At 37.7% G+C, this 13,530-nt stretch overlaps 1 protein-coding gene across 1 annotated transcript in view; it reads left to right on the plus strand.

Annotated features, from left to right (window-relative positions):
- Nucleotides 1-13,530, plus strand: part of parp8 (poly (ADP-ribose) polymerase family, member 8) — a 52,525-nt gene that overhangs the window by 4,182 nt on the left and 34,813 nt on the right. The window contains exons 3-4 of the mRNA XM_065267118.2: nucleotides 12,014-12,051; nucleotides 13,149-13,238. Coding sequence (XP_065123190.2) covers nucleotides 12,014-12,051; nucleotides 13,149-13,238 — 128 coding nt within the window. The remainder of the gene's footprint in view (nucleotides 1-12,013; nucleotides 12,052-13,148; nucleotides 13,239-13,530) is intronic.

The raw sequence follows: 13,530 nt of genomic DNA on the forward strand, positions 1-13,530 counted from the left end.
GGTTGTGCCGATAGACGATAGTATCGTATATCGACGATCTTCAGACATATCGCCAATAGCAGGCTTCCATGGCGATAGTCATGACGATAGTTGGCGATGGTTATTATTATTATCATCAGTTTCACATGAACATGCACATTGCATGCTTTTCCTCGCATGAGGGTTTGTGGGCTTCACTTTATGCGGCTTTCACATAGGATGCGGTGTGCGCTGCGCTATGAAACCCATTCATTTCAATGACTTGCGCCGCGCGAGGGTGGTTTTTTGTTACGCCGCAGCTTGCGCCCACGCCGTGGTCAAAGTTCAAAATAGTTAAACTTTTGCGCTGCGCTCTGTGACGATTAACCGCGCGGCCAATAGAAACGGGGCATCCAAACAAGCAAAATGAACGAAAGCTTATACTCGGGATTCTCAGAGCTTTATAATACAAGTTTATGTTCCTAGTACAGAGACATCGGAAGGAAAGCCGTGTCATGGAAACACGTAGCAATTCAAGTTGGCATGTCAGGTGTGTTTTAAGTCAAGCAGCTTGTTGTAGGTATGCTTAAAGTTACGTGAAATGGAGACGAGCAACATCAGTCTCTGTATTCCTCATCGACTATTTAACGTAAATATAAACACTGTAGTAATTTATTGAAAACCCCACTACTTTGGTCTGGCCATCAGAGCACAAATCGTTTGGCTGCGCGGAACCCAGCGGCGAGCGCAGCGCACACCGCATCTTATGTGAAAGCCGCATTACGCGGAGAGCTTGTAGAGAGAGGAATCCTTCTTGCACGCACCTGCACTTAATGATGCTTAAATAATCAGGATTATGTTTTTTTCCATAATTGACCAGCCCTAGCTCTGATATTTCCTTGCACCAGAGAGGTTGTTAGCACGCAGAGGGTTAAAATCAGTGAGTGTTGTGTTCCCGCTCCCTGGCATTCAGGAATTTTTAGAGGGTCTGGGCTTTAATGGAGCACTCGCATTAATGGCATCAGTTTTAAGAAGGATGCGGTCAAGACGGTGTTACCCTTGCTTCTTTCTTGTCCACCAATTAAGTACTTGTCATAAGGAGTAAAAAATGTAAAAAAAAAAAAAGAGTAAACTACTGCCCTACCCCACGATACTATCGTGTATTCTCACAGGCGATCTCACAGGCTGACGATAGGACAATCTCAAAATGGGGCAAAACTGTTTATGATAAAAGAGATGCTCACGTTCACAAAATACACGCAAGACACTCACTTAACAGTAAACTCTGATTTCGCATGAGATTATGTGAGTTCCAGGCAAACGCGAGGGTCGTCTTTATCATAAACACTTATTTTGACAAAACACGTGATCTCTCGATGCGCAGAACACATATTTTAAAAAAAGGAACCACACACATACATACATTGTGTGACGAACTTTGCATCAAGCGCCCTTGAAAAAAGAAGTCACTGCTGTAAATGTTAGTGGCATTAGTGATGAGATTGCGAATTGCAATCAACAGCTCACCCCTTAATTTCAAAACACATATGGTAGCTTCCACAGGACAAACATGTCATTGTCTGAAACAAAGTAGTGACGAAACACGCTCTGTAGAACAGTGTGTCTATTTAGGGCTACAGACAGCGACTTCCATGTAAAACACGATTTATAGTCATGCGTAAACTCTACGGCGTAGCTACACCGTAGGTTATTCGTAGCCTCTGCGTAGCTCTGTGTAGCTTGACGTACACCTAACAAACATTTTAACAGCGCGCCAGTTCTACGCAGACCGCAAGCGCTGTGATTGGTTTACCAGAACCCCCCCCGTCAGGTTAAAAAAACTGCGTCATAGGTATTTCCGTGAAAACAAAGATGGGCCAAGCTGAGTAGTGATTTAACTCAAACTGCAACAAAAGTCGCTGTTTATTTACTTCCATCACTGCTGGTCATCTCAAATTATACACAAGAAGTTGCTGTTTCTTCTTTGTTTGTGGGTTAACCTGCTAGCTTCTTCTTCTTTGACGGTCGCGCTGCTACTGTGGTTACACGCGTGGATACTGCCTACCAGCGCGTGTGTTTGCACATCAACGCGGACGACGGCGCAAAAGTATAAATGAAAACCGATTCGGAACCTACGCCATCGCTACTACGCCGTAGGACCTTCGCACAACTATAACGACCCCTTAAGGCGTAACTAAACCCCTGGTCAGAGGCTGACTCCACCCACTGCAATATTTGAAAAACGCAAGAAAAGTGGGCAGATCCCAACGGAGATAGAGGGGATGTGTGGTGAGATCGTAACAAGGGCGTGGTGAGCTTGAACCTGCTTACGTCACGAGTTATTTTTTGGACCCAACATCCAATAGGAAAATTCAACTGCAGTAGCCACCGTTCAAACTGAAGAGGGCAGCACTCAGACGTTTTTATACCATATATTGTAGTATTGAAACACTTTATATCCAAATGTCAAAAAACTTACTAAAATCAATGAACAGCACTAATAAAGCATCATTCTTACAGATCATTCACTAAAAAAAGTTGGTTTAGGGTTTAGTTACGCTTTAAGGAGACATGCGGTGTATATAGATTAAAATGGATAATTCTAGGGTAATAAAAACAATACAGTTCATTATGTAATACACCACTAATAATATATTTATTTATATTATATTGCATTTCTGTCAAGAGATCATTCTAAAAGTTACACAATGCATCATTTTTGTGCTTATTTAGTAATGTAGCTCCCAACTGTGTGTGTCTATTGGTTGTTTAAAGTTTGATGCATTTAGGTGTTCTGCATTAAAGGGAGTTCCTTGTCACCCTTCATTAAAAAAGTGGTCTGCAAATGTCACTCTTGTTCTTAGAGGAGGTGCTATGCATTATAAGCAGGAAATGAGCTGGCAGACTCTCTATGAAAAATCATTGCACCTTGCCTTAAGAGGAAGTAGCACATTTCCTGTTTGTAGAGTTACAACCCACAGCATCAGTATCTTTACTAATTACTTACTTGAGTGCGCCTTTAGAGATCCACGTTTCCTTGTTTTAATGTAGACGAAGGCCATACTTCTTTCTTTTTGTCATTTTTGTGCAGCTTTTGTTTGTTGTCAAAAGGGAGCTAATCCTGATCACTGTAAAAATATTCTGTAGAAATTACAGTATTAATGGGTATTACTGGCAACTAGCTGCCAGTAACTTACTGTAGATTTTACATTTATGTTATTTACTTGCAACAGTTTGTTTAAAGTTAAATGAACATGAATCATTTTCAGTCTTTATCTTCTACAGTAAGTTACTGGCAACCAGCTGCATAATTACAGCAAATTTTTTACAGATATAATCGATATTTAATTAATTTTTTTAAAGATAAATATTCACATAGAGATATTATAAATAATCTATCATGCCTAAGATCAGCAAAAATGATGTTGGAATTTTATCATCTTTTGTCTAACTGAATTAACAGAATTACCATGAGTTGTAGGCTCTAATTAAAACAAATGTTGTTCTATTAGATGTGGATTTTGGAAGATCACTGGGAATAAATGAGTTATTTAGTATATAAGTACTACACAAAACCGTACAAACTACTACATCAATTCAGCACGTACTATAGTCAAGAAAATATCACCAATTGCTTCAGATTAGCTTAGCTGGAGGTGTTGCATGTTAAAGAATGTAAAGCAATGAAAGCAGAACTACTTTGGTGTGTTCACGCTGCTTTGGACCTTCTAATGGTTGCAACAGTTAAAGGTTACACAAACACCACAACATCTGTCAAAGTACAGAGCTCACAATTACAAACTAAGCCATCATAGTAGAGTCATGCAAAGCTATATAGACATATTTTAGAAAACATGGTCCTGATGCGGTGTGTTTAAATCAAATATATGCTTAATAAACATATGGACGGTTTCAGCATAACAACATAAACAAACGGCTTTCGTAGAAAAAACGTAACTTCCAGAAAACTCTGCAAAGAATCAATAACAACAAAGTCCTTAGAGTAGTTTATTTCTGATAACAAGCAAAATAAACAACAAGTAGATTATCTTAGTTCAAATTATAGCTAAATCGTATCAAAATCTACACTGAGCTAATGTTACTATGTAAAATGTGTACTACAGATCGGCTGCCAAACCATGATCTCCATAACAAACCAAAACATTTGTTATATTCGCCAAGGTATTTGTTTAGTTTAGCCACTAGACAGATCATAAAACAAACAGAGACCAGAAATTAAATTGTTCTCAACAATATCAAAGTCTCTGGTATCCCCAGAATGTGTCAGTAAATTTTCAGCTCAAAATACACCACAGATCTTTCATTATACAATGTTGAACATGGACATTTGTGGCTGCAATGAAAAAACGCACTGTTTGTGTGTGTCTCTTTAAATCCAAAGAAAGCTTCTGTTCCCCTCCCAGTATGCAAAAGTATGGGGTAGAGTGCTTACACATTGGACTACATCAAAACATGTGTCTCTGGCAGAAGATTGAACTACGCACTCATTATGTAGAGTCTGTGAGCGGGTATTGATGGGGTGTAATTAATGTGACATCACATTGATAGGGGATCCCCAATAGCCTGTTTTGTGTGACTGTTTTGGTTTAAAGGTTACACAAAGAAGGACAGATGGATTTGTATCATAACAGGATGTTTCTGCACACAAACTGGCGACTCGTTTTCTACTAGAAACACATTTAAAAGGGCATTTTTTATGTTAGGGGGGTTTTAAGTTCCACAACAACGCATGTGCATCTGATGAAAGGGTCCATACAAGGATTAAATAGAATGAAATAGAATAAACATTATAAAAAAGGTTTCTAGCTTAAAGGAACGCCCAGATTTTGGGAATTTAGCTTATTCACTGTATCCCCCAGAGTAAGATAAGTCCATACATTCCTTTCTCATCTCCGTGCGTGCTTTAACTCTGTCTGACGCAGCGCCCGCTAGCTTAGCTTAGCACAAAGACTGGAAGTGAATGTCTCCAGCTAGTATACTGCTACCAATAAGTGACAAAATAACGTGAACATTTTCCTATTTATGTGTTGTGATTTGTATAGTCACACCGTGTACAAATAACAAGGTGATATGAGACACAGCTATCTTTTAAACATATAAATACATGGGAACTATATTCTCAGAGGGCGAAGCACTGCTACATGGGCGGAGTGATTTGCAAAACTCTGACGAACTCTCTGCTCCTCACCAGGGGGCTTCTCGGGTGCTGTGAGCAAGTAGCAGTCACTCCGCCCAGTAGCAGTGCTTCGCCTTCTGAGAATATAGTTCCCAGTATGTATACTGTTAAAAGATAGCTGTGTCTCATATTACCTTGTTATTTGTACACGGTGTGACTATACAAATCACAACACATAAATAGGAAAATGTTCGCGTTATTGTGTCACTTATTGGGAGCAGTTTGCTAGCTGAGGCCGTTCACTTCCAGTCTTTGTGCTAAGCTAGCGGGGGCTGCGTGCCTGCGTCAGACAGAGTTACAGCACGCACGGAGTTGAGAAAGGTATGTATGGACTTATCTAACTCTGGGGGATACGGTGAATAAGCTAAATTCCCAAAATCTGGGCGTGTTCCTTTAAGGATCTCTTTCTGCCTAATCTAATCTTCAAAAGTCATTTTTGTTGGTGTAACCTAATGTATTCAGATTGATTCAGTCATATTTCAATAGATTTTGCACTTGAATAAAAAGAGTTTATTTTGAAGCACATTTTTAGTGTGCAGTGCAGGTATTAGTAAACACTCATATTGTTCAAAGTCTGAACAAAGCAGAAGATATTTATAAGATGAAAATAAATAGTGGCCAGGAAAGAAATACATTTTTGGGTAAACTAAGACTTAGCGGGTGTGCACTAAAGCTTTTATGCCGGTGGCCGGTGTATGTTTTCAATTGTTTCCCATGGAAGCGTGGTTGAAATTTTTTGTTGCATTGAATGCCGGTGCTCGGCAGCTTTCCTTCGCTCAGCGCTGAGCGGCGAGGGTTGAAAAATATTCAACTTTGATAGAAAAGCTCAGAGTGTCAATGTCAGTTCTCACCACTGACCAATATAAATGACTGGATTGCGCATAGAACGCTTGATGTAATAGCGTGAGGTGAAGCCAGCACAGAGTTCGAGCGGCCATCTTGGTATACCCAACCAGCTTCATTGACTTCCATTTAAAATCTAAATGTACCCGCTTTACAGTGTATCAGTCACAAAAGATTAATTTTTAGGATATGTGTACGTAAATTAATTGTTAATTCTGGTGTTATTTGCAATGTTCATGTTTTAATCGGGCAGGATAATGGATTTATAAAAAAGGGGAGTGTGTCTGCTACATTCTGTTAATGACACAGGTATAAATAAAGTTTTTTCGACATTCAGCTACACGGTCAGCGTTATTTCTCTAAACAAGTTTAGGTAACTGGGAAGTTTAGATAACATAATTACAAAACCAGCAAATTATTGCATGCACATACTGTACAAAGCATGATTATTTATTTAGATTTCAGAATGAGCACGTTTGTCATTAATTCTGAATATCCTGCGGTCTGTTTGCTGATCTAATACTGTAATAAAGATGAATGTATAATAACTGATTAAAAACCAAAATGCACAACTTTCAGTAAATAACTATGAAAAATGCTTATGTTTGCTTTGTAATAATGTACAGGGTAACTTCAGATATAAAAACGAAGACTTGTAAAGTGATGTTGTTTTATTGTTAAAATCTGATAACGTCCATTGATTTAATAGAATGTTTGGGCATACAAACATGGAGGCGCAGTGACTTCACAATTGTGATGTCATGCTCAATCCAGTCTTTTATATAGATCAGTGGTTCTCACATGGCAATCCTATCACAGTAGAGGAGGGGCGGCACAAATATCACAACAACCGGCGCATTGAACGACTGATAAACAAAGCAGAAGTATAACAGCAGTCAAAGCGCTCAGTTAAAAAAAGCTGACAGTGGGCGTCCACCTGGCGCTTTCAGCCAAGTTTAAAAGCTTTGGTGTGCACACCCCTTTAAGATCAAACTTTTTTCTGTGACCTACACTCTTAAGAAAGCATTAGTGTATAAGAAAGATTTACCTTTTTGTTATGCTATTTAAACACATTATGTGTCATTTTAACACATTATGTGTTTTGTGTTGATTTTGTGTTAAAATAAAAGTGACAACACAAGTTTTAAAAGTAAGAGAAAATGTGTTTTCTATTTATTAACACATCTGTTTTTAGAGTGTACATGTACCCTGTAAAATATGAAAATCTTGTATTGTTTCCTTAAGGGGCTATTTCGACTTGATCTGACCCTTACAATGTACATTTTCTTGGTGTAATCTAATGTAGTCAGGTTAATTAAAAGTCATTAACATAAAGCATATATTGTAGCTGACAAAACGTTTTTAAATGTACAGTAACACAAGTTTGGGACGACAGTACAAATGAATGTTGAGCAGAAAAGGGAATTCAACACTACAACTTAGTTATTTTGGGGCAAAACGTTTTGTACATGTTCTAACTAACATATTTTTGTACAGTCATCATAGCAGATGTTTGGAACCCTTGAGAAAAATGTGTTCACTTAACCGTAAGAACTGTATCATGCGTGACACAACAGATGTAATTTTTAGACATAGTCAGGTGTCTTTGTGAACAGTACCATCTCTGAATGACACCATATTTGAAACCTCTGGAGGGGTTTCACTTCCACCATATCAATTTCTCTGTGTGTAGTCTTCACATAATTACTTCTAGACTGTCTCTTTCTATATCAGTAGTTGTCAGTCAATATATACTGTACGCTGGTTATAATGCAGAATTCAACAGATTTTTTGCTGACCTGATCTACCCAATAGTTCAATTTTTATTTGACTAGCCAACATCCCAGGACCTACCAGACATTTTATAAATATGTATAAATGCATTTTTACAGGCATCTGGTCCAAATCAGTACTGATTTGGGTGTTTTTACAAATATTTTAATAGGAAAGTGAATTATAGATAAGAGAATAATGGTGAGAGTGCTGGCTTGGGACATGACAGCCAACAGCTCTTACATACACATACATGCGACAATACAGCGATGACACATTTCAACACATTTTACAACTATGTCAGAATTAATTCGTCCAAGAAAATGAAAATATTTAAGTTTTTGAGGAACGCATCATCATGTACTGGTTATAACGAAGTGGTTACAACGTAGCACAGGTCCAGTACGACAAGTGACAGTCGGCCAAAAAACTAAAAAAATCTGGCACACTGGCCCTGGATCAGAAGGATAAGAAAATCTTTAATTTAGAGCCATATAAGGTCATTGACTCCATTAATTACTAAATATAAAATATATCCTTACTTTGCACAATGGAGCAAAAAACACAAAGGTCACTTGAATGCTCATATGCCAGATATGCCTATGGTATTGTGGTAATTTATATGATTTTTGGCTAATCACTAAGGTTTTTCAGCAAGCCACTTAATCTCCACAAAGTTAAAGTTTCCTCACGATGTCCTGTTGTCAACACTTTTTTTAAAACCTTATTAACTCGATTACGTGAAATGGAGACCACACTTTCTGTAATCACCTCTTACTTAAGTGTGTAGACTAGGTGTGTTCAGGACATGTTGCCACCACCCTTCAGAGTCCTGAAAGTCTCTTCTGTAAAGCATATACAGAAAATCCCTTTTGACACATTTAGTTCAGTTATATATACCATCTACTCATATCCGTCAGGCTTTGTAAACAATTTTAATTTAATTAGACGTTTTATTTTTTCTTAGGTTTGCTGTTTTTCGGTGTTTGGTTTTCGGTCTTCATAAATTTGTATTTCTGCACCTAACCAATTAAAGTGACAATTTGTAGTTTTTCAGCCTTCATAATATATTTTCAAGACCCTTGTGATGGTACATCGACTTAAAATAGGTTAATTGACATGTCTACCACAGCCTTACGGGGTCTGTATTGCTTTTTCTCTTACTTTTATAACCGTACCCGGTTTTGGGTAGTAACAAGCACAAAAAGAACTACAAAAATCTGCTTTACGGCATACGTCACTTCCTCCACCTCCTCAAATTCGGACGTGAGAGCGCAACTATTTATTTTCCTGATGTTTTCGTCATGGCCAAAGCAGCAACTAAGAAAAAGAAACCCAAGGTTTTGTCGAAGGAGACCAGAAAGAGAAAACGGGATTGTGACAGAATAAAAGGAAGGACGAGGATCAATTATATTGGGCCAGCGTTCGCTCGCTGGCGTGAACTAAAGGAGGATGAGTTTCTGACCGATGCTGACTTGGCCGTCATGCTTTTGGACTAGTCAGTAATGTTATATTGCTTGCATATATAAGTGCTTGCATATATAAGTCCCGCTGGCGCCCGAACAATTTTTTTTTAACGTGAATTTTCTTGGAGAGTGTAGAGAGAGACTTATATCACGTGACACTGTGGTGCCATGGTAACCTCATGGAAGTACAACATTTGGGTTCGATTCCCCTTAAATAGGGATGTGCATTTATGTCATTTTTTCATTTCGATTAATCCATAGGTCTGAAGAACGAGTACTCGATTAATTGGGGGCGGGGCAATCAAAGGGGCACGTCATGGTGAAAATGAAAATATTTTTATTAAAAACACTCAAATAAAACTTAATTTCGAAGAAACTATGACAGAGCAATGAACACATACTAGATCTTTAATGAATTAAATGTTTTTAACAGAAACCTCTAACAGGAAAAGCTGCGTGATGGAATGAAACTAAAGGGTTAACAAACACAAACCGAAGCGCTTTCTATATGACGCACTCTGCATAATATTATGCCTTTATACAACATAAATGTACAACGTCCATCTATCTGCATAAATGCAAGACTTCAACTAAGTTTTCAACTAAGTTATCTAAAAAAAAAGAAAGTTTAACTCCCTTTGTGGATGTGCATCATAAACAGCGCACTTTTAAACACGTCCAGTCAAAGCACAGGCTCAATAACATTAAGCAGCTTTAAGTGTTTTGCTATCATTTTAGCATTTAGCTGTGTCGTGTCGTCCTCTTACCTCAGTCAAGATGTAAAGTCTATCTCTTGACATTTGATGTTTAAATATGAGATGATAACCCATTGAACTTTTGACGGCGCTGTACATTTTGCAACTGACTGACTGGATTTCCGAAAATCACGGCATCCTTTTAAACCATAGTGCCTCAGTGATGTGAGGTGTGACCGGCTTCGCGGGCTTGGGGGCTGCCGCGCATTACGCGGACCGGCGGGTTGCTGATGCGCGGTCGCGTGGAATTATCTGTTGTTTTTGAATCAGGCATGGTAATGCTACTGATGTCATACGTCGGTCTGCGTAGCTCGACACGACGTCAAACACGCATCTCCAGACCCAGTTTTTACTACCACATGCGCTTGTAACGCTAACCAGACACCCAAATGCCGCCATATCCACAATAAATATATAAATAAACCCACATGATCAAATGATGAGGTTTAAAAGTACATCTTTTTTAATTTTCTTGCCAAAAATGACAATCATTTTACTAGATAAGACCCTTATGCCTCATTTGGGATTGTTTAAAGCCCTTTGAAGCTGCGTTGAAACGCAATTTAAACTGCATTTAAACTGTAAAATGTCGGGGTCCAATAAAGTCTATTAAAGGAATAGTCTACTCTTTTGCCATATTAAACTATGTTATTACCTCAACCTAGACGGATTAATACATACCTATCTTTTTTCAATGTCTGCACTGTACAGCGCATTATGAATGTGTTAGCATTTAGCCTATCCCCATTCATTCCTATGGTACCAAAAAAAGTTTTATTTTGTGGCACCATACTTACTAGTATAACTAACTCCTCCTGTAACAGTCTTTAAATAGGGAAAACATGGAAGTGTTTGGTGGCTTCCCTGTTTGGTACCATAGGAATGAATTGGTCTAGGCTAAATGCTTACACATTCACGACACGCTGTACAGTGCATGCATTGAAAAAAGATAGATATTTATAAATTCGTCTAAGTTGAGGTAATATGGCAAAAGGGTAGACTATTCCTTTAAATTGAGAAAAATCCTGAAATGTTTCTTTTTAAATAAATAATTTAATATCGACTGAACAAAGAAAGATATAAACATATTAGAAGACATGGGGGTGAGTGAATTATTGGGATTTTTTAAGAAAGTAGAGTAATCCTTTAACCATTGTTTGAACAGTTTAGGATGATATATATATATATATATATATATATATATATATATATATAGCTGTGGTGGGTAAGACAGCCACTACCAATAGACACTTTGGTGGGTTGAATAAAATTTTTTAATTATAGTTTTCTTAAAAGCCATGTGAGATAATGAACAACACATATATGAAAGCACACATACAGTTTTGTACACAGGCAAGTGCATAGTTTTGTGCCCGCGCAATTGTACATAATTGTGTACTCTCGACAATTGTCAGTAATCTCACACCTTAAATAAAGTCTTAAATCACTTTTAACAGAAACCATGATCAGGTTTATAAAATACTTTGACAATGTGATGTTGAATTATTTGAAAAAAAAAAAGCTCAACCAAGGTGATAACGCAGCACGAGTGCCGTTGCACCTGATGGTGTGCATTATTGTCAAATAACTCAAAGGACAGACGTCAATTTTTCCTCTTATACCACGGTTACCACAGACATTGCTCTGGTGGTTATTTTAAGACATTTGACAGGTCCAGTGTGCATTTATCAGAATAACACATTCCACATCCTGTGGTATAAAATCTGTAAAAACAAGCTGACAGTAAAATGAATGTACATGTCTTGACTGAGCAGTGTTTAGTCTTAGTCTAAACTAAGACAAAACACTTATGATGTCTTATTTTGGGTGGTCAGTCTGCATTTGAAAGGGTTATATCTAAATCAAGTAAAATTCAAGTAAATTAAAATTCAGTCACACTCACAATATCTGCACATACTGATCAAACTGGTTTTGCAGACTTGTGTGACTTACATTGTTATTTTACTCCTAGAAGGTTTGTCCACTGTAATCTAATGTTAATGTTTGTGTTTCCCTTTCAGGGTCTCCTACTCTGTTCACGTCTCCGATGATTATCCAGGTATTGCACAAACAATATAAATAGAGGATAGGTGGATGGATGATGGTCAGATAGATGAATGGTTGGATGGTTGAATGTTGGTCGGATGGATGGATGTAGAGTTTGAATACCTAAAACATCTGCTGAAGATTTAACTAACTTCATTGCTCAAAAAGAAGAGTCTTTCTCCATCAGTTACAATAAGAAGCCAGAGTCATTTATTTAAAATTTGATTCGATCAGGAAGGTATAACACATCTGATAGCAAAGATGATTGGTGAATGATATAACAGATGATATAACAGATCCTAAGCCGATAGTAATAGAACTGAACTGCATCATTTTCAGTGTCAGACTGTGTGCCTTGTACTCTTATTCTCTTTACATTGTCTCAGCTGTGTCATTTAATTACAACGGCACAATATTTCAAGTAGAAAAGAGCCTTTGTTATTTTTCTCTTAAGGATTGTAAAATGATGCAATACAATGTTGAAGCTCAGTGCGTTTTATGGCTATGGTGATTAGGCTGGATTTTTACTGTAGGTAGCTTTTGGCCAGTTCCTCTAGGGAAGCATAATTCCGATTTTCTTTACTTATTACTATTTCTAAAATAATCTTGAAACAGCATTTAAGTAGTTATCCTCCTCAACACAAACACCACAATGTCCAGTTCATCATAACACAAGCTACAGTGTCTCACATCTCTCAGTGGATTTTGGTAATCTGTGATATTGCTTTTTCTGTAAGTTTGAGATTGACATCTGATTCAACACAAGCGTTGAATCCCCCGAAATGTAAGTTTAGAAGCTTTAGTCGGAGCTTTAGTCTAGCATGATTTACAGCATAGTGGCAGACAGTCGGCTTTGCATAAGAATGAGGTTTTTGCTTGGCATATACAGAATGCCATGAGCTGTGTTAACATGCACATAGTGGATTGCCCAGAAACCATAGAATTAGCACTTATCTCAATTTGCTCTCAAGTATTTCTATTAATAATGTATGTATACGCTGTATTTTAATGCTTTGTTCTACCGCTGTCAGGAGATGCGTGATTACATTGTGAGTTCTTGAAGTTGGTGTTATAAAAAACTGGGTTCACACTTTATCATTGTCATTCCAGATAACACATATGTGTCTAACTCTGAAAACGATGATGAAGTGTTAGTCACCAGGGATCCAATACCAGTGATTTTTCACAGGATTGCTACAGGTAAGTTGCCTCTGTTATCTACTTGTAAATCATCAAATAACTACACAAAAACAGTGAACAAGAAAAATCTCAAGTTTTAAAAGTCACGCCTAAGTGGAAAAGAAACCAGCAACCTCCCAAATTTAAAGTGCACTTCAAAGAAATATATAAATGGTTTTCTTTGGTCAGGGCTCTTTTAGCTGAGTATCCATTGGCGCTTTTCCATTGAAAAGTTCTGCCTGGTATTGTTCAGTACAACTCACTTTTGCTTTTTTCCACTTTGTACAGTACCTAGCACCCAATATTTTTTATA

The sequence above is a fragment of the Paramisgurnus dabryanus genome, chromosome 5 (assembly GCF_030506205.2).
Source record: "Paramisgurnus dabryanus chromosome 5, PD_genome_1.1, whole genome shotgun sequence".
In the NCBI taxonomy this organism is placed as follows: Eukaryota; Metazoa; Chordata; class Actinopteri; order Cypriniformes; family Cobitidae; genus Paramisgurnus; species Paramisgurnus dabryanus.